The sequence below is a fragment of the Lutra lutra genome, chromosome 1 (assembly GCF_902655055.1).
Source record: "Lutra lutra chromosome 1, mLutLut1.2, whole genome shotgun sequence".
Classification (NCBI taxonomy): Eukaryota; Metazoa; Chordata; class Mammalia; order Carnivora; family Mustelidae; genus Lutra; species Lutra lutra.
In genome coordinates, this window is record NC_062278.1 from 56,877,687 (window position 1) to 56,897,773 (window position 20,087).

General features: G+C 35.0%; 1 protein-coding gene across 17 annotated transcripts in view; it reads left to right on the forward strand.

Moving 5' to 3' along the window:
* DZIP3 (DAZ interacting zinc finger protein 3) overlaps window positions 1–20,087 on the forward strand; it is a 117,108-nt gene that overhangs the window by 47,419 nt on the left and 49,602 nt on the right. For 15 of the 17 annotated variants that reach the window (XM_047723913.1, XM_047723894.1, XM_047723970.1 and 12 more), the window contains 8 exons: window positions 519–620; window positions 2,647–2,739; window positions 3,576–3,628; window positions 13,817–13,893; window positions 15,565–16,182; window positions 17,930–17,962; window positions 18,870–19,039; window positions 19,818–19,862. In XM_047723913.1, the coding sequence (XP_047579869.1) occupies window positions 519–620; window positions 2,647–2,739; window positions 3,576–3,628; window positions 13,817–13,893; window positions 15,565–16,182; window positions 17,930–17,962; window positions 18,870–19,039; window positions 19,818–19,862 (1,191 nt within the window). The remainder of the gene's footprint in view (window positions 1–518; window positions 621–2,646; window positions 2,740–3,575; window positions 3,629–13,816; window positions 13,894–15,564; window positions 16,183–17,929; window positions 17,963–18,869; window positions 19,040–19,817; window positions 19,863–20,087) is intronic. The other 2 variants (XM_047724011.1, XM_047724018.1) reach the window with 2 other exon arrangements.

A 20,087-nucleotide genomic window follows, 5' to 3' on the forward strand; every position in this document is an offset into this window, starting at 1 on the left:
AGCCAAAGGCAGAGGCTTTAACCCACTGAGCCACCCAGGCGCCCCAGGTCCAGTGATTGTTAACAGAGATTCCAGGGGGATATGGTATAGAATTGGGGTGGGAGGAAAGAGAAATGTAAGAATAGAGGTGAAGAGGGTAGAAAACATGTTCCTCTAAAAAGGTCACTCACCAAATTTCTGATATTTTGTTGTATCAGAACAACAGTATATGTGTTAGTATATGGAAAATATTACATTGGCTTACTTCAATAATTACCTTTTCTTTTTGTCCTTATACTTCTGTCTTTAGTGATGTGAAAAATGGACTTATAAAAAATGACTTAGAAAGTTAATTACCAGTGATCTGTTGACAAATTTTGAATGCCATGTAAAACTCGTCTAGTTATAGCATAATTTTGAAATTATTAGGTGTTCATGTCCAAATAACTGAATGGATGAATGAGACTTACAGTAGTATTTTTTATACTTATATGAATTATTATTTCCATATCAACGGCTTACTTTTTTGTCTTTTCCAGGGATTTTTTCAGTTAATGTGTAGTAAAAGCTGCTGTGTTTATTTCCATAAAATTTGTTGGAAAAAGTTCAAGAATTTAAAATATCCAGGTGAAAATGATCAGGTATTTGTTTTTTCCTTCAAAACTTTACAGCATTTCTTCTTTTATCCATCCCATTACTTCCTGTTCACATCCTTCTCTGCTTTTTTTCTGGCTCTGTTTTTCTTTTGCTCTTATCTCTGATGCTTTTCTCCTCATTATTCTTTGTTCATCATCACCATTTATTAATAAACACATCTTTTCAGGGGATACTCTACTAGTTGCTTTGGTTAGTGATTTCTATCAATTTTTTCCCTTCCTTTTAAAAGTTTATGCTCTTAAAAATAGAAATACTGTGGGACACTCGAGTGGCTCAGCCAGTTAAGTGGTTGTCTTTGGCTCAGGTAATGACCCTAAGGTCCTGGAATCAAGTACCACTTCGGACTCCTTTCTCCATGGGGGGTCTTCTTCTCTCTCTGCCTTCCATTCCCTCTGCTTGTGCTCACACTCTTTCTCCCTTTCTAATTAAAAAAAAAAAAAAAAAAAAAAAAAAAAGATTGCGTGTGTACTCACATAAAGGACATAGAATGAAAGAATATAATTGCTACACACAAAAAAAGGGAAAGGACACATAGAATTTTAAGGATAGTTTCTATTTTAAGGGATAGAGAAAAATAATAAATTTTATAGTCTTCAATCATATGTTTGTAATTATTTATATTTACCTAATGTAATATAACTAAATTAAATACCAAAGCCTATATTGATTACTTTTTAGTGAGCTATATTGATTACTATATTGATTACTTTTTAGTGAGCTAATGGCCATATGTTGGGTTTATACTCTTTGGTTCTAGAAAACCGTTATAAAGCAATTGTGGCATAGTAGAAAGAGCACTGTATAAAGAGTTGGGTGATCTGGTTTCAAATCCAGACTGAACTACTTACTGTTTTTTTTTTTTTTTTTTACATTAGCCTGGTGATTTAACCATTCAGAAACTCAGTTTTCTAAACCATAAAGTGAGAATAGTAATACCTACTTCTTAAGATCGTTGTGAAGATTAATAGATAAAACATGAACTTGCATTGTACACTAAAAATCATTGTGTAAAGTGTTACTTATTTTTTTTAAGCAACATGTGAATACTTTTCACTTTCTTTGATTGTTAGGGCGATCAGTATAGTTCAACCTCAGAAAAAGAAGTACAAGAAAACTAAGTAACTTAACCAGGGGAAATAGCAAGTTTAGAGCCAGAGAAAAGAATCAACATTTTTGTTCTTTTCCCCAGAACCCTCATATATCTGATAGAATTCAGTATTCCTTTTTACATTTGCTTAATCAGTACATTTCACTTGACGTTGCTTTACCTAGGGATGGTGAATACATTTTAGGCTGTTTTTGGTACTTGAAGACTTTGAAATAGAAATGATGAGAAAGAAACGTGTGATCATGCATTTTAAATAGGAAATCCATTGATACATGAAATGAACTACTTTTTTACTTTTGTTTTTTATTTTGTATTAACATATAGTATATTATTAGCCCCAGGGGTACAGGTCTGTGAATCGTCAGGCTTACACACTTCACAGCACTCACCGTAGCACATCCCCTTCCCAATGTCCATAACCCCACCACCCTCTCCCTACTCCCCTCCCCCCGGCAACCCTCAGTTTGTTTTGTGAGATTAAGAGTCTCTTATGGTTTGTCTCCCTCCCAATGCCATCTTGTTTCATTTTTTTCTTCCCTACCCCCCAAGCCCCCACATTGCCTCTCAAATTCCTCATATCAGGGAGAGCATATGATAATTATCTTTCTCTGATTGACTTATTTCGCTCAGCATAATACCCTCTAGTTCCAACCACATCATTGCAAATGGCAAGATTCCATTTCTTTTGATGGCTGCATAGTATTCCATTGTATATGTATACCACATCTTCTTTAGAAATGGACTATCTTTGAACAGCTAACTCTCAAATGTTTATTCACATCTTTTGTTTTACCATCTAGCAACATCTGCTTTTAACTTTAGTCAGATTTGCAGATTAATGATTTTTTTCTATTTATATATTATTTCTATTAGCGATTTGTTTTTTCTATTGATAATTTTAGGCCTTTAGTGGGAAAAAATGTTTGAAGGAAGGATGTACAGGTGACATGGTAAGGATGCTACAATGTGATGTGCCTGGAATTGTTAAGATTTTGGTGAGTATCTTTATCTTTTTCTTATTTTTTTTGCTTTCTTTCACTGGAATGCCATTTTTTACTTCAAACAGATTTGAGAATCATAACAATAACATTCTAGACATATTTTTTCTCTTTGATGATGACTAAGCTCTCTGACCTTCCTATTAATTTGATTTCTCCAAAGCACTATTTATGTGGTCCTTAAGAATAAAAAAAAAAAATTAAAAATAAAGACACAGAGGGGGAGGGAGGGAGAGAGACAAAGCTGGCAATGACTGTACCAATGAAGAAAGTCTGTCCTAAACCAAGAATGATAATCTACTTTTGTTCCATCAAAGGTTAAAAATAATTTTAGACTCTCTGAACTTCTTAGAGTCTGGGAGCATCTTCCCATGAATTTATCTGTAGAACATCACATACTATACGTGTTATATACTCAAATGGTGTCCACTTAATTTTTTCTATTCAATGAAATATCTTGTTTAATTCTCAGTATGTATGTAAATAGACTAAAATTAGAAATATGTATTATTTCTTTCCCTACATATGTATATTTTTGTGTTTCAGATTCAGCATTTAAGCCCTGTACTGATATATGGTAGAATTGCTTTTTAGATCAACTCTAGTTTTTTGTTTGATTAGGATTGCTTATGGCTCACCTTATTCTTATTTTACTTATTACTTCTGTTTTACTTGTCTTAAAGTAAAACATTACTTCTGTTTTACTTGTTTTAAAGTCTCTATAGCTTCATTCTCATTATCTTTTTTCAAATCTTAAGGCTAAGAAGTAACACTAAAGAATTTTGAAAATTGAACTACTTTAGGGCTATTTTTTTTTTTTCCATCACTTGCAGTTTGAAGTTGTGAGAAAGGATGAATATATAACCATTGAAAATTTAGGAGCAAGGTAAGCTTGAAAGAAAATATTCTTTTCCCTGAGCATGTATATATTTTTCACTTGCTGCTTTTTTCTGTTTCTGTTCACTTGTTGGATCTCCATTAAGTTTAAAGTAGTATTAGTTGTATGAAAAATTGTATTTGGTTGACATTTATTTCCCACTCTCTCACCACTTTGTAGACTTTTAAATTCTAAAGTAAAGAATAAATTATATGGATACTTTTCCCTTAAGTATGAAAATAATCCTTTCCTAAAAACAAAATGTTTTTCTTAAAGCTATTTAAATTAGGTTGCTTTGGTATGAAAACTTTGTCCTAGCTTTCAAAACTCATCCAAGCTTGTCTGACAATTAGAATTCTCCTGTTTCTTGGATGAGAAAATTATATTGCAGAGGAAGATACAGTATAAGCTGGGAACTCAAAAGAGGTAAAGAACATTATTGCTATTGAAATTAGAGATTTCAATATACAATGTTCTCCTAATTCATTGATTCTCTTTTCTTCTACTGTAAGTATAAATTTCAACCATTCTTCAGTCTACCAGGAATATGGCATTGATATCTAAGACATCAGTTTTCCTTCATGTGCTAATGAAAACCCAAGTCTTTCTCTCTAGCACAGGTTCCATTCCTAAAACCTAGATCTATCTACTGGCATACTAAATAGCTCCACTTTTGCTTTCCAAAAATATCCATTGTTCAACATTCCCACAAATGGACTTGCAGTCTTTCTTCCCAACACTGCTCTGTAACTTTTTTTAAGTCTAGTCAATTCAGCTTCTTAAAAATACTATAAATGCCTCCCTTACTTCTGCCCCAACATTTGCATTAAACTAAATGAAGTTATTATTTCTCACTTGGAATTCTGAAACAGCTTCTAAACTGGCCTTTTTGTCCCTAGCCTTACCTTTCTTCACTTATGTTCTTCACATAGACATCAAGAACACTTCTCAGAAATGAAAATTGAACTATATCACTTCATTTAAAAATCTTTTCAGAAGCTTCTCATTGCTCTTAATTTAGTTCAGTTTCTTAGGTTGGCTCTTCAGACGCCTTTGTCACTGCTGTACTCACTAGAGTCATCTCTCATTATTCTTTTCTTACTATATGTGCATCAACTATACTGGGCTTCTTTTACTCCTTAGGTATGCCATCTATTTGACCTCCAGGCCTTGCTTGGATACTCTATTCCTTCGGCTTTGCCAATTAAAATTTTTGGAAACCCTTACTTTCATTAGATTAGGTGTTTTTATCACGTGTTCCCTTTACTTCTATCAAAAAATTTACCATTGGGGCTCCTGGGTGGCTCAGTGGGTTAAGCCTCTGCCTTCGGCTCAGGTAATGACCCCAGGGTCCTGGGATCGAGCCCTGCATCGGGCTTTCTGCTCAGCAGGGAGCCCACTTCCCTTCCTCTCTCTGCCTGCCTCTCTGCCTATTTGTGATCTCTGTCTGTCAAATAAATAAATAAAGTCTTTGAAAAAAAGAAGGAAAAAAAATTACCATTGACCCTGGAACAGCATGGGGGTTAAGGGTGCTGACCCTGCCTGCCCCCCACAGTCAAAAATTTGCATGTAATTTTTGACTCTCCCAAAACCTAACAGGCTGGGAAGCCTTATTGTTGACTGGAAGCCTTATTGATGGCATAAACAGCCAATAACACGTATTTTGTGTATATATTATATACTATATTATTAAAGTAAGCCAGAGAAAAAATGTTATTAAGAAAATCATAAGAAAGAGAAAATGTATTTATAGTACTATACTGAGTTTACAAAAAAAATCCATGTATAAGTTCAAACCCATGTTCAGTTCAAAGGTCAGCTATACTATTTTATTGTACTTTCTTGGCTGTCTTCTCCATTTGACTGTATCCTCCTTGAAGGCAAGCACTTTATCTTGCTTACTATTATATTCCTAGTACATAGCATAATGCCATGTGGGTGCCAGACATATAGCCAGCACCCAATAAATACATGACAGATGTAGAGGTTCTGCATTCCATTATTCTGCATTGGGTGTGTTCCTTTTGTTTTGACAGTCAATTAACTTGGATATGTGAACTCTTTGGGGGGTGGGCGGTGGTTCTAGTCTCAGTGGAGATCTTTACCTTCATCTGAGCTGCTTTGAGTCTGTTCCATACATAGGTGATTCGGCAGTCAGAGGTCTGGCTAGAAACTATTGGAGATCTCTTCTCTGACTCTTTACCTTTTGGGATTCCCCCCACTCTCTTAAGTAGCCACAGTTCCCTGGCTGCCCTGGTTCCTGTAGTCTGGGAGACTTGTTTTCCACCAGACTATACCTAGCTCCAGGTTAAAAGCTCTAAGATAGGTTCACTACTAACATTTCATCCAGTTCTCTCCTCCTCTCCCCTGAGCATGTACCCTCTCAGCAAAGTTGGTCTTTTCTTTCTACTCTCAGTGCCTCAGGGAGCTGTTTTTTGTAATTTTCCCAGGTTTTAAGTTGTTTACTGTGGGAGAATCCTCTGGTAACTGGATCTCAGTTGCCAAATTGGAGGAGCTACTTCATGGGGTTTTATGCATGAATAATAGGATGGCTATTTTTTTTTAACTTTAAGATGCTTTATTGTTATTAAAATATATTTAAGGAAAAGCTCACAAAATATAAATGCAGTGTTTAACAGTTATTATATAGCAAACACCCTTGTGTCCCCACCGAAGTTAGTAGGATTTTGCCAGCACTCCAGAAGCACTCCCTGTGGCTGTTCCCCATTCCTCAACTCCTCATCTTCTCTCTAGGTAATTGTTATCCTGACCATCACAGTTATCCCTTTCTTGGTCTTTTTTATAAAAATGTCATCTATAGGGGCGCCTGGGTGGCTCAGTGGGTTAAAGCCTCTGCCTTCAGCTCAGGTCATGATCTCAGGGTCCTGGGATCGAGCCCCGCATTGGGCTCTCTGCTCAGCGGGGAGCCTGCTTATCCCTCTCTCTCTGCCTGCCTCTCTGCCTACTTGTGATCTCTGTCTGTCAAATAAATAAATAAAATCTTTAAAAAAAATGTTATCTATAAATAACATGTCTAAGTACTGAAGTTAGATTTCTAAGTACTGAAGTTCTTTTTTTTTTTTTTTTTAAAGATTTTATTTATTTATTTGAGAGAGAGAGAGAACATGAGATGGGAGAAGGTCAGAGGGAGAAGCAGACTCCCCACAGAGCTGGGAGCCTGATGCAGGACTCTATCCCGGAACTCTGGGATCATAACCTGAGCTGAAGGCAGTTAGTTGCTTAACCTATTACTAACCAACTGAGCCACCCAGGGGTCCTAAACACAGTTCTTTTTATAGGTCAGATTTTTCAAGCTACAGTTTATATACAGTAAAATTAACTCTTTAGAAATAAACATGTAAATGAGTTTCTTTGTATACAGTTGGATAACCACTACCATGATCAAGATACAGACTATTTTTATCTTCCCAAAAAGTTTCCCCCAAATCTCTTTTTCAGTCATTCCCTTCTCCCAACCTCTAAACCTGGGTAACCATTTATATGCTATCTGCTCTGATAATACTGCTTTTTACTGACTGTCCTTTAGAAGGAAAACCTTTTGCATCTGAACTTTTTCACTTAGCATAATGCTTTTGAGATTCATCCATGTTATTGCATGTATCACTATAGTTTATTTTTGTCTGTTGCTGAGTAGCTTCCATTGTATAGATGTACCACAACTTATTTATGCATTTAACAGCTGATAACATTTGAGTTGTCTCTGGTCTGGACTATTGTGAATAAAGCCGCTATAAATATTCACATATATGCTCTTTGTATAGACATATGCTTTCATTTCTTTTGTGCAAATTCCTAGGAGCAGGAGCACTGAGTCATATGGTATATGTTTAAGGTTAAAGAAACTAAGCCAAATGGTTTTCAAAGCAGCTGTACATTTTATCATTCTCACCAGCAATATAGGAGAGTTCTAGTTTCTCTGCCGGTGTGTAATAGTATATTATTATGGTCTTAATTTGCATTTGCCTAATGACTAATGAAGTTGAATATCTTTTCATGTGTTTATTTGACACCCATATATTTTCTTTGATGAATTATCTATTCTAATTTTTTGCCCATTTTTTTCACTGGATTGTTTGTTTTATTTTGAGTTGTAAGATTTCTTTATATATTCTAGATAAAAGTTTTTTATCTAAAGTGTATTTTAAAAATATTTTATCCCAGTCCATGGTATGTCTTTTTTATTTTCTAAGAGGTATCTTTCAAAAAGCACAAATTAATAATTTCAGTAAAGTCTTATGTTTCTTTTATACTTTAATGTTTTCTGTGTTTTAAGAAAAATTTTTCCACACCCCAAATCAAAAGATTTTCTCCTATATTTTTTCTAAGTTTTAAGTTTTTAGGTTTTACAGATTTATAATCCATTTTCAAGTTAAGTTTTGCAGGTGGTGTGACGTTAAGGGTCAAGGTTCATTCTGTCACATTTATATATATATATGTAATCTATGGATATGTCTATTATCCTTCTGAACTCATTTTTGTGTTCCATTCCTTTGTTTATCTGCCCATTTACCAATAACATACTTTGTTACTATGGCTTTGTGTTATCTTATAAAATTAGTTGGTGTGAGTTCAACTTTTTTCTTATTTCTCAAAACCATTTTTTTTTCTGTTCTAGATCTTTTGCTGTTTTATAAAAATCTAAGAAATACCTTATAAAAATTTCCAAGCTTTTTGCTGGGATTTTGATTGGGATTATGTTGAATCTGTAGATCAATTTGGGAATGATCTGCATCTTAACAATATTGAGGCTTCCCATCCATGAACATGGATTATAATTTCATTTAATTGTATCTTCTTTGATGTCTCACAGGAATGTTGTATAGCTTTCTGTGTACAGTCTTGTAAATATTTTGTCAGATTGTTCCCATGTATTTGTTTTTTTATGCTGGTGCAAGTGGTATTTTTTAAATTTTAATTTCTAGTTATTATATAGAATTACATATACTGAACATGTGTCCTATGATTTGGTATTTAGTGATTCTAATATCATTTTGTAGATTCTTTGAGGTTTTCTACAGATTATCATATCATCTGCTAAGGACAACCTTATTTCTTTTTTCCGGTTTATATGCTTTGTGTTTATTTTTCTTTACTTACTGCACTGGTTAGGTCCTCTGGTACAATGTTAAATATAGATGGTGAGAGCAGACCTCATTGTCTTTTCTAGATCTTAGGGAGAAGACCACTTTTCTCCATTTAATATGTTGTTAGCTATAGATTATAGTTGACCTTTTTTTAAGTTGAAGAAACTCCTTTGTTTTCCTAGTTTTCTGAAAATTTTGATCATGAATTGGTATTGAATTAATGCTTCTCTGCATGCATTGAGATGATCATATGGTTTTTTTCTTATTTAATTTGTTAATATGCTGAATTACATACACTTATTTTTTTTCTATGTATGTTCTTGTGTGTGTGTGTGCTCCAGGATTCATTGTTTATGCACCATACCCAGTGCTGCATGTACTCTCCTTAATACCCACCACCAGGCTTACCTATCCCCCCCTTCCTCCCCTCCAAAACCGTGTTTGTTTCTCAGAGTCCACAGTCTCTCATGCTTCGTCTCCCCCTCCGATTCCCCCTAATTCACTTTTCCTTACCTTCTCCTAATGTCCTCCATGTTATTCCTTATGCTCCACAAGTAAGTGAAACCATATGATAATTGACTCTCTCTGCTTGACTTTTTTCACTCAGCATAATCTCCTCCAGACCTGTCCATGTTGATGCAAAAGTTGGGTATTCATCCTTTCTGATGGAGGCATAATACTACATTGTATACATGGACCATATCTTCTTTATCCATTCATCTATTGAAGGGCATCTTGGCTCTTTACACAGTTTGATGATTGTGGCCATTGCTGCTATGAACATTGGGGTACAGATGGCCCTTCTTTTCACTACATCTTTAGGGTAAATAGCCAGTATTTTGGGGTAAATACCCAGTAATGCAATTGCAGGGTCATAGGGTAGCTCTATTTTTAATTTCTTAAGGAATCTCCACACTGATTTCCAAAGCGGCTGCACCAACTTGCATTCCCACCGACAGTGTAAGAAGGTTACCCTTTCTCCACATTCTCCAACATGTGTTGTTTCTTCCCTTGTTAATTTTGGACATTCTAACTGGTGTAAAGTGGTATCTCCATGTGGTTTTTGATTTGAATCTGCCTGATGGCTAATGATGAAGATTTTTTCATGTGTCTGTGAGCCATTTGTATGTCTTCTTTGGAGAAGTGTCTGTTCATGTCTTCTGCCCATTTTTTGACCTATCTGTTTTTTGAGTGTTGAGTTTGAGGAGTTCTTTATAGGTCTTGGCTATCAGCCCTTTGTCTGTAGTGTCATTTGAGAATATCTTCTCCCATTCTGTGGGTTGCCTCTTTGTTTTGTTGACTGTTTCCTTTGCTGGGCAGAAGCTTTTGGTCTTGATGAAGTTCCAAAAGTTCATTTTCACTTTTGTTTCCTTTGCCTTTGGAGACATATCTTGAAAGAAGTTGCTGTGGCCAATGTCGAAGAGGTTACTGCCTATGTTCTCCTCTAGGATTTTGATAGATTCCTGCCTCATGTTAAGGTCTTTTATCCATTTTGAGTTTATCTTTGTGTATGGTGTAAGAGAATGGACGAGTTTCATTCTTCTGTACATAGCTGTCCAATTTTCCCAGCACCATTTATTGAAGAGACTGTCTTTTTTCCACTGGATATTTTTTCCTGCTTTGTCGAAGATTATTTGACCATAGAATACTTGTATGGAACCAGAAAAGAACCTGAATTGCTAAGAAAATGTTGAAAAAGAAAAACAAAACTGGGGGCATCACATTGCCTGATTTCAAGCTTTACTACAAAGCTGTGATCACCAAGTCACAGTACATGCACTTATTTTGAAATGCTTTATCAACCTTGCTTTCCTGGGATAAATAACAATTGCTCACGATCTATTTATCTTTTACATATTGCTGCTTTTTTTTCCTATAAGAAATCTTAAAGAAGTTTAAGATTTATTTATTAGAGCATACATGGGACGGTTGGTGGGCAGAGAGGCAGTGGAAGAGGGACAGAATCTCAAACAGACGCCCTGTTGAATGTGAAGCCCCACACAGGACTTGATCCTAGGACCCTGAGATAATGACCTGAGCCGAAATCAAGAATCAGACGTTTAAAAAAACTGAGCCACCCAGGTGCCCCTTTCCTAGCTTTTTAAAGATATAACATTATGTAAATTTAAGGTGCACAAAGTGTTGATTTGATATACATATATATTGTGAAATGATTACCACAGTAAGGTTAGTTAACTGTGTGAGGTGATAGATGCATTAACATTTTGTGTGTGTGTGTATGTGATGAGAACTTTTAAGATCGACTTTCTGGGGCTCCTGGGTGGCTCCAGTTAGTTGAGCAACAGACTCTTGGTTTCAACGAGGGTTGTGATCTGGGGGTCATGAAATCAAGGCCCATGTTGGGCTCTGTGGAATCTGCTGGAGATTCTCTCTCTCTCTCTCCCTTTGCTTCTCCCCTGTTCACATGCATGCTCTCTCTCTCTCTCTCCCTAGAATAAATCAATAAAATCTTAAAAAAAAAAAAAAGACAACTACTTTCTTAACTTTTGAATATACAAACAGTATTGTTAACTATGGTAACTGTGCTGCACACTGGAATTGGATTCCCAGTTTGTACTGTTTGACCCCCTTACTCATTTTCCCCACATCTTCATCCTTGGCAACCATTATTCCACTTTCTGTTTTTGTGAGTTCAGGGGATTTTTAGCTCCCACATATATGTGAGATTATATAGTATTTGGCTTTCTCTGTCTGGCTTATTTCACTGAGCATAATGCTCTCCAGATTCATCCATGTGGTCACAAATGGCTGGATTTCCTTTTTTTTTAATAGCTGAATAGTACTCCTGTGTGTGTGTGTGTATGTGTATGTGTGGTGTGTGTGAAAATCATATTTTGTTTATCCATTCATCCATGATAGACATTCAGTTTGTTTTCATGTCTTGGCTATTGTAAATAATACTGCAGTGAACATGGGGATATAAATATCTCTTCAAGCTAGAGATTTCATTTCCTTTGGGTGTATAATATATACCCAACAGTGAGATTGCTGGCTCAATTCTGTTTTTAATTTTTGAGGGCCCTCCATAATGTTTCCCCTAGTGGCTGTATCAATTTACATTCCCACCAACAGTGCACAAGGATTCCTATTTCTCCCTATTCTGGCCAACACTCGTTATCTTTTGTGTTTTTAATAATAGCTACTCTTAATAGGTGTGAGGTGATGTCTCATTGTAGTTTTGATTTTCATTTTCTGGATGATTAATGATATTGAGCACCTTTTCATCTTCCTGTTAGTCATTTTGTATCTTCTTTGGATTAATGTATGCATAGTGTATCTGTTTGCATTTGTTTACCTCAACCTACATATATCTGTATTTAAAGAGAGTTTTTATAGACAGCATAGGTCTTGCTTCTTTATATCCAACTTGACAATGTCTGTCTGTTAAATTGTAATATGTATTCCATATAAATTTGCTATAGTTATTGATATGGTTGGATTCAAATCTATCATCTTCCTGGTTGTTTTCAGTTTTCCTCATCTGTTTTATTTCCTGGGGTTTTTCCTTTTCTTGCTTTCTTTCTTGTGATCTAAGATCTATGATACACATTTTTAACTTTTCTTTAAATTGTGTTAGTCACCATAAAATACATAATTAGTTTTTGATGCAGTGTTCCAAGATTCATTGTTTATGTGCAACATCCAGTGCTCCATGCAATACGTGCCCTCCTTAATACCTACCACCAGGTTCACCCATCCTCCTACTCCTCTCCCCCTCTAAAACCCTCAGTTTGTTTCTTGGAGTCCACAGTCTCTTATGGCTCATCTCCCCCTCTGATTTCCCCCAATTCACTTTCATTTTTAACTTTTCAAAGTCCATTTTCAAAAACTATATCACAGAGCATGTATGAATCTTATATGTTTCCATTTCTTCCCATCTTTTGTGCTATTGTTGTCATGTTTTATTTCTAGATATAAATTCCATAATATATTGTTACTTATAATTTAATTTTTTTCTGTTTTAAGCTTTATATACATTTAAGCACTTATGTTTTTTATGCTTACCTATACATTATTTGTGTGATGCATTCTTATTATAGTTTTTCCATTTTATTGCTATAATTTTATTGTATGGCTGTACTACTTTAATTACACTGGTAGATATATGGGTTATTTCTGAATTCCAGCTGTAGCAAATAGGGCTATGATGAACATGCTTGGACATGTGTCCAAATGTATATGTACAGAAAGTTTTCCAGAATTTATACCTAGGAGTAGAACTGGTTAGGCCCTCTGTCCTTATCTTCAACTTTAGTAGGTTTTGCTGAACTGTTTGCTACAGTGGTTTTACCAATTGACTCTCCCATCACCAAAATTCCTTTTACTCAGTATCTTCACCAGTAATTCATACTGTTAGAGTTAAAAATGTTTCCAGCATAGTGGATGGTTGGCAGTGTTATGGAGCTGGAGATAAAGTAGTTAACAACAAGCACCACCAAATCTCTGTCCTAATGACACAATATTCTGTGGTGGTATTGTCCCATTTTTGTTTTGTTTTCTGTGGGAAAGTTCATCTCAGTGCCAAGTCTCAAGTTTCTCATCTGTTTTATGGCAACATTTACTTAGTGTTTCATTTATTTAATAAATGTTGCTACTTTTAACCTTATTTTTTTTCTAGTTATTTGTATTGCTGTTATGCTGGTTTCTTCGTTGCTGCCTTCTTTTTTTCTTTTTATATCACTAGTCATTGAATGAGTTGGATTTCCTTGGAATAATGATTGGTAGAAAGATCTTATGTTGGAGGGGGGTCCCAACCGAGCTATAGATTTGCTGTTTTTTTTTAACAATGTTTCTGCTGCCATACAGCCTTTTTACAAATAAGCTAGTCACATGATTTTTTTTTCTTTTTTGGTGTGAAATCTAGCAAATCTATTTTTCTCATAATTCCAGTGAAAATGACAATGTGGGGTTGTCATTGTTGGTGAATTTTGTTCATTCCCTTTTCTCCTTTGTTTTTAAGTTTTTCCAGGAGAAGGAGGAAAAGAAAGTGCTCACTTACTTAGCCTTGCTGATGCCAGAAATCTTGACTGACTTTGTTATTAACTGTAACTTAATTTTTTTCTACTTGCAGTTATAAAAAGTTAATGTCTCTGAAAATTACTGATACTGATTTAAGACCGAAGATCAGTTTAAAATTTAGTACAAAAGGTACTGTTTTATTCTTCTATGCCTCCTCTTGAAAACCGTATTAAAAGTTTTGACTTGTTCTGTACAGTATCGTGCGTTAACAACCATGTGTTTATGTTTGTCATTCACTGGGCTTGGGTTTACACTAAGTAAGCATCACTTGGCATAGGCTGGAATTCATGGACAGAAATCAGCAGGTGTGTGGGTTTTATATTACCTTGTCATCCTGTAGAGAAGTTTGTTAGGTCTAGTGTATATAAAACTGCCCCTACCCAGTAAGATTGGACTCCAGCAGGTGTTACCTACCAACATCTCTTCTTGTTGCATTCCCTGTTAATAGAGCTAAAATTTTGGGCTCAAAGCCAAGTAGTCTAAACTTAGGTGCCAGCTGTTCAGCAGTATGCTAAGAAATGCCAACCACTTAGCACTTGGATACTTTCAGGCTTCTACTTCCATGGAAGAAGAGTTTGGTGCTAGTCCTTGCTAGGGGGAAATGAATGTTCTTGATCCCAGTTAGCGTCTTATTTGGCCACTGAGAGAAAGCTCCTTGGGCCTTTGCTTTTGTAACCTTGCTTGCCTCCACAGTGTGTCAAGTACATCAAACAAGAATATTAGTTTTAAAATTTCTCAAAACATAGAATCATGAAGGATAAAATAATAAAGCTGCATTTTATAACAAATACATATTTGGATACTTATATAAAAATATACTATCATATATCAAGTTCTTACTATTTTCTAATTCATCTCAGTCTACTCTCCTTCTTTGGAAGTGCTGTTAAACTAGGAAAATACAAAGTAGTTCATTCTCATGTTTTATTCCATTTCATTGATGAAATATCTTAATAATAAACTTAATAAACTTAGTCATTAATTTGTTTTTTGAGAGGGTAAGAACATCATCATCAGGTCAGCGTGTCTGAAACTTTAATATATATTTAAATCATCTGGTGATTTTGTTAAAACATAGGTGCCAATTCAGTAGCTCTGGGTTGGGGGTGGTGGTGGGAGGGATGCTAAGATTCTGAATTTCTAAGAGGCTCCCTTATGGATGCCACTGCTGGCCTGTGGACTACACTTCCAGTAGTAAGGCATTAAGTCACTTTATGGTTTTTGATAAAGCTCTGTACTGTCTAATATGGTAGCCACTAGCCATATGTGGCTATTTAAATTAATACAAATTCGATATAATTCAGATTCAGTTCCTTTGTCAAAAAAGCAGCATTTCTGGTGTTCAGTGGCTAGTAGACCAAATCTTAAGACATTTTTGTCACAGAAAGTTTTACTGGACAGTGCTGATTAAGATAAAATGTAGTTGCTTAAATAAAGTATAATTAAACACTGGCAGTTACCATTCTTGAGTGTCTTCAGGATTTTCAAAGGCTTAATACTTTTTATGCCATTTGGTTGCCAAAGCTCACTTACTTGAACAAAACCCTGGATGGTTGAAAGGCTTCTGTGTGATTAGTCTTTGTGATTACTTTTGCTTGGGAATATATTGTTTTTGTTGGGATTTTTTGACAGCTAGACAGCAGCATGCTTATTGATCACTGGCTATGGCAAAGCACTGTATTGTACTTCATTCTTTTGGAATAGTCCCTGTCCTACAGGAGCTTAGGATGTAATACAAGAGACCACATGGAAAAAGAGCATTAATGTGGAATGTTTTGACTTCTCAAAATTCATTTTCAGATGAAATGCCTATCTTCAAACTTGATTATAATTATTTCTATCACCTGCTTCATATAATTATCATTTCTGGTACTGACATTGTCCGGCAAATATTTGATGAGGCTATGCCACCCCCTCTTTTGAAAAAAGAGCTTCTTATACACAAGAATGTGCTGGAACCCTACTACAACCATCTTTGGACCAATCACCCTTTGGGTGGAGCATGGCATCTGCTTTATCCCCCAAACAAGGAGCTACCACAGTCTAAACAGTTTGACTTATACCTCCTCTTAGCTCTCATAAAGCATTTGAATGTATTCCCTGCACCCAAAAAAGGCTGGAATATGGAACCAACATCTTCTGATCTCTCTAAGTCTGCAGACATCTTGAGGCTGTGCAAATACAGGGATATCCTCCTTAGTGAGATTTTGATGAATGGTCTCACTGAGTCACAATTCAATTCAATTTGGAAAAAAGTTTCAGATATTCTTCTGCGCCTCGGGATGAAGCAAGAGGATATTGAGAAAGTGAAGGAGAATCCCATTGAGAATATCTCCCTCGATTACCATCAACTGTCCATCTACCTAGGCATACCAGTACCAGAAATCATCCAGAGGATGTTATCCTGCTATCAACAAGGTACAAAATAATTACTTACTTCACCTGGTAAATCTTCACTGAGTATCTGCCATGTGCCAGATACAGGGCTAAGGGCAGGAGATTCAGTGAATTCACATTCTTGGGAGGATAGACTCATCAAGAAACTCATAAAAATCATAGTGCTAGAAATGTTCCAGAATACCATGGGAAATCCTACCCTAAGAGAGTCCAAGAAAACCTTTCTGGAGAGTGTAATATTTAAGGAATTTTTAAATGACATGTAAAAATTAGCCCAGTGAAGAAGATGGAGAAGGACATTTCAGAAGGAAACAAGAATAAAGGTATAGAAACCTAAAAATGTATTACAATGCAGGAACTAAAAAGTTTTGCCTTATTGAGATCAAAGTAGGGGAAAGGTAACAATTCAAGAGGATTCCTCTTGACTTGTTGAGTTTTTATTTTTAGAAAGGAATTGTTGAAGGTTATCACTACTATAAAATTAAGGAAAATCATGGAAAACAGGTTTCATGTGTTTCAAGGATACCCTTTTAGATACTGGGGGTATATGTTTTCTCCTCCTTTCCAGCAGAACCATGATATTTAGTTTAAAAGTTTTATAGCTGTCCATTGGCCATGCCCATGAGTAATTTCAAACAAACAAACAAACAAACAAACAATGTTTATGCAAGTATTCAAGGTCAGCAGTGGCCCTTCCCGGACATTGTCTCTTGATATAGGAAAGACTTTGTATCTCCTCTTCAACATTCCTGGATAGCTTCTCATTTGCCATCACAGAGAGTTGAGTTCAAGGCATCTCAGCATCACCAAAACCTGTACTGTGCTATTTTGGGTGACTTTACCTAGTCCCAGGTTATTAGTTGTATTACCTAGTGAGTAATACTATGTAACCATACAGCTTACTAGGTTTCCAGTAATTGCTGAACTGGTCCAGATTTTCTTCAGAGATAATTGCTAGGCCCCAATAACAATCCTTTTATTAAGGTTCTGGGATACCATTATGTTTTCCTGCTTAACCTTTAAGAGATTTCTTTGAACATAAAAGAAGAAAATGCTGACTTTGATGATATGAGAAAGTCATGCAAGAAACCTTGACTTAAAATAAGAGACTTTTTTTTTTTTACATTTACTTTATTGAGATTTTTAATAACAAATGAGAATAAAGGTAATATTTGGGAAATATTTGAGCACTAAATAAATTCAAAGCATTTCAGGCAGTCTGTTCTCACTTTGGTAGACTGAAAAACTTCCAAGTCTTTTTAATAGAGGCTATCCTAGTATCTTCTGTCTCTTTCCTAGTAGTTATTACAATTGCTATTTTTATTTGTTTGGTTAATATCCACTGTTCCCACTAAATCACTGTAAAGGTTGTTTTATTTCTTCATCATTCAATATCTAGAGCCGAATAGGGCCTGATGCATTGTAGGTGCTTAATAAATATTAATGGGCAAGAAAGAGAGAAGACCGATCAGGATAATTCATATTGCTAAAAAAAAAAAATGCTCAAACTTTCATAATTGACTATTATTACTTCATTACCTTAGACTTCTTAAATTATAAGAATGTGCATTATCTATTATGAACTGTAAAAATTTTATTTTCTTTTTCTAAACATGAGTTTATAACCTCATGTTATAATTAGCTACCAGTTAGTTATAAAAGTAATTGGTGCAGTGTAAAAATCTTCTGACTTTTCTTAGTCCCAGTCAGATATTTTTTGGTTGCATTTGCAGTTGTACATCTTAAATTTTTTCTTTATGTATCATAGGAATTGCTCTACAGTCAATAACAGGCAGTCAACGTAAGTATGTTTAAAAATAAAGTGCCTGGGTGACCTTTCAACTTGGGACAGCTAGGGGATACTTACAGGCATTTTATTTGGTCAGATAAACTGTATGATAAACTATAATTGTTTGTTGTTCTAAGCTTGGAAACTCATGTGGTCATATTACTACTGGTCAGCTGAATGTAGTATGAGCCTTTTTACTCTGCTTTGGTCTTAGTGCATGTGCTGCAGGATTTACCCAATATAGTTTGTTAACTTTTTAACACATTGGACACTTAGGCAGAAATGTCTACCACTTGCTCTACCTGCTCATATATGCTACTCTTTAGCTTATGTAGCTTTTATCTGGTTAATTATCCATTGTTAAACTATATACTCTTTTTGCCAAGTGTTGAATTGCTGATTTTTTTAATTTCCATTTTTGTGCTCTTTGTGTGTGTGTGTTTTTTTAATGCAATTCATATTGTGCAAGTAAAATTATACATGAGAAAACAACACCATGGGTTTTGTTTGGAGTAAAATTATACTTAAACAATAAAAATGTTTAAGTTACAAGTAAAGAATTTTCATTATCCTAAAATTATACTAGTTGCAGTATTAAGGTCAATGTCAGGATCCTCAAAAACTTAGTATTTAGAGTCGATTTAAGTTCTAGATTATCTAATATTTAGAGTCTACTTAAGATAATAGTAAAGTATCTTAGCATTTGGGTTTGTACTAATTGGTTCTAGGCTAGTATCTGTACCTATCTGGTCATTGACAAATGGGCATTTCATTTTCATCTAGTAATGGAACAGAGTAAGATGTCTTCTATTTCTGTTCCTGGGATGTTGTTTTATTGGGGGAGAGATATGTTTATAATAGTGATGAGGCAAAAACTGTATGCAGCCCGATTTTGAGTGTTTTTATTTTTAACATTTAGGTATTGAAATAGAAGAGTTACAGAATGAGGAAGAAGAACTAAGTCCACCCCTCATGGAGTATAATATAAACGTGAAATCAAACCCTGAAATACAGTTAGCAGAAATGAATAAAGATGGAGCATCGATACCCAGTGAATCTTCAACAGAATCTGTTAAAGATCTCCAGGAAGTATAAGCTCTCATTAATATTTAAATTAGAACTTAATCAGGGCCTTTAGTTTGTTGCCTGTGCTATACTTACAGCATCCCAGATGATCTTAGTTCATGTTTATCATAGTGTTTACATAGAGCTTGAATTGGAATGCTTCTTTCCCTGGTACTTCTTCCAAAATCTTTCCTGCCTTAACCTTTTATTTTGCCAGCATTTACTGACCACTTGTTATGTGCCGGGCATTATGCTAGATTTATGAACATGTTTCTTCATCCTGAGTAATTGGGAGTTAATAGAAAGTAGAAGAAAGCATAATGGGGAATAGAAGAGAGAAAGAAGCAAACAGGGATATTTCAGTGCCATTTGCATAAGGGTAGAATTAAAATCATGCAGGATGGAATCTGTATTTCTTCAACAGTTATTATATGGTCACTAAATTACTCCCAGACTTAATTTTTCCTCTTATGGACTTGAATATGTTGATTTTTTTAAAGTCCTTTCCTCCTTTGTTGCTCATACATGCACATATGCAAATGAGGACCTCTGAGCTTTTTTTTGATAGCCTATTCATTGATATGTTATCCCTTTATAGATAAATGAATTCTCAAGAGCAGGAGACTGAGATTAAAATCAAAGTGAAAATGAAAATAATTTTCTGTAGAATCTAGGAAGGGAATGTGATATTTAATATTAGAAGATAAAAGACTTCAGTGATTAGAGGAAATATATTTTGCAAAATAACTTATTGTGTAGTTTGAATTGCATATTAATTGATTTTTTTTTTTTTTTGGGTCAGGTTAAGAGTAAACCAAAGAAAAAGAAAAAGACTAAGAATAAAAAGGTAAGTGACTGTATTAGCATTATAATAGAGGTATGTCTAATTATGAACACTTAGATTTAATACATGGATTCACTGTTAGAACTTAAAATTAATTCAAGTAGACATATAGCATAAATGACTTAGAAATATCAATGGTTTATTGAATATGTGGCTATAGAGAAGTCTATAGATATTAGATCCCGATTGATTTAAACTCACAGTGTATCCTGTTTCACTTGCCTAAAT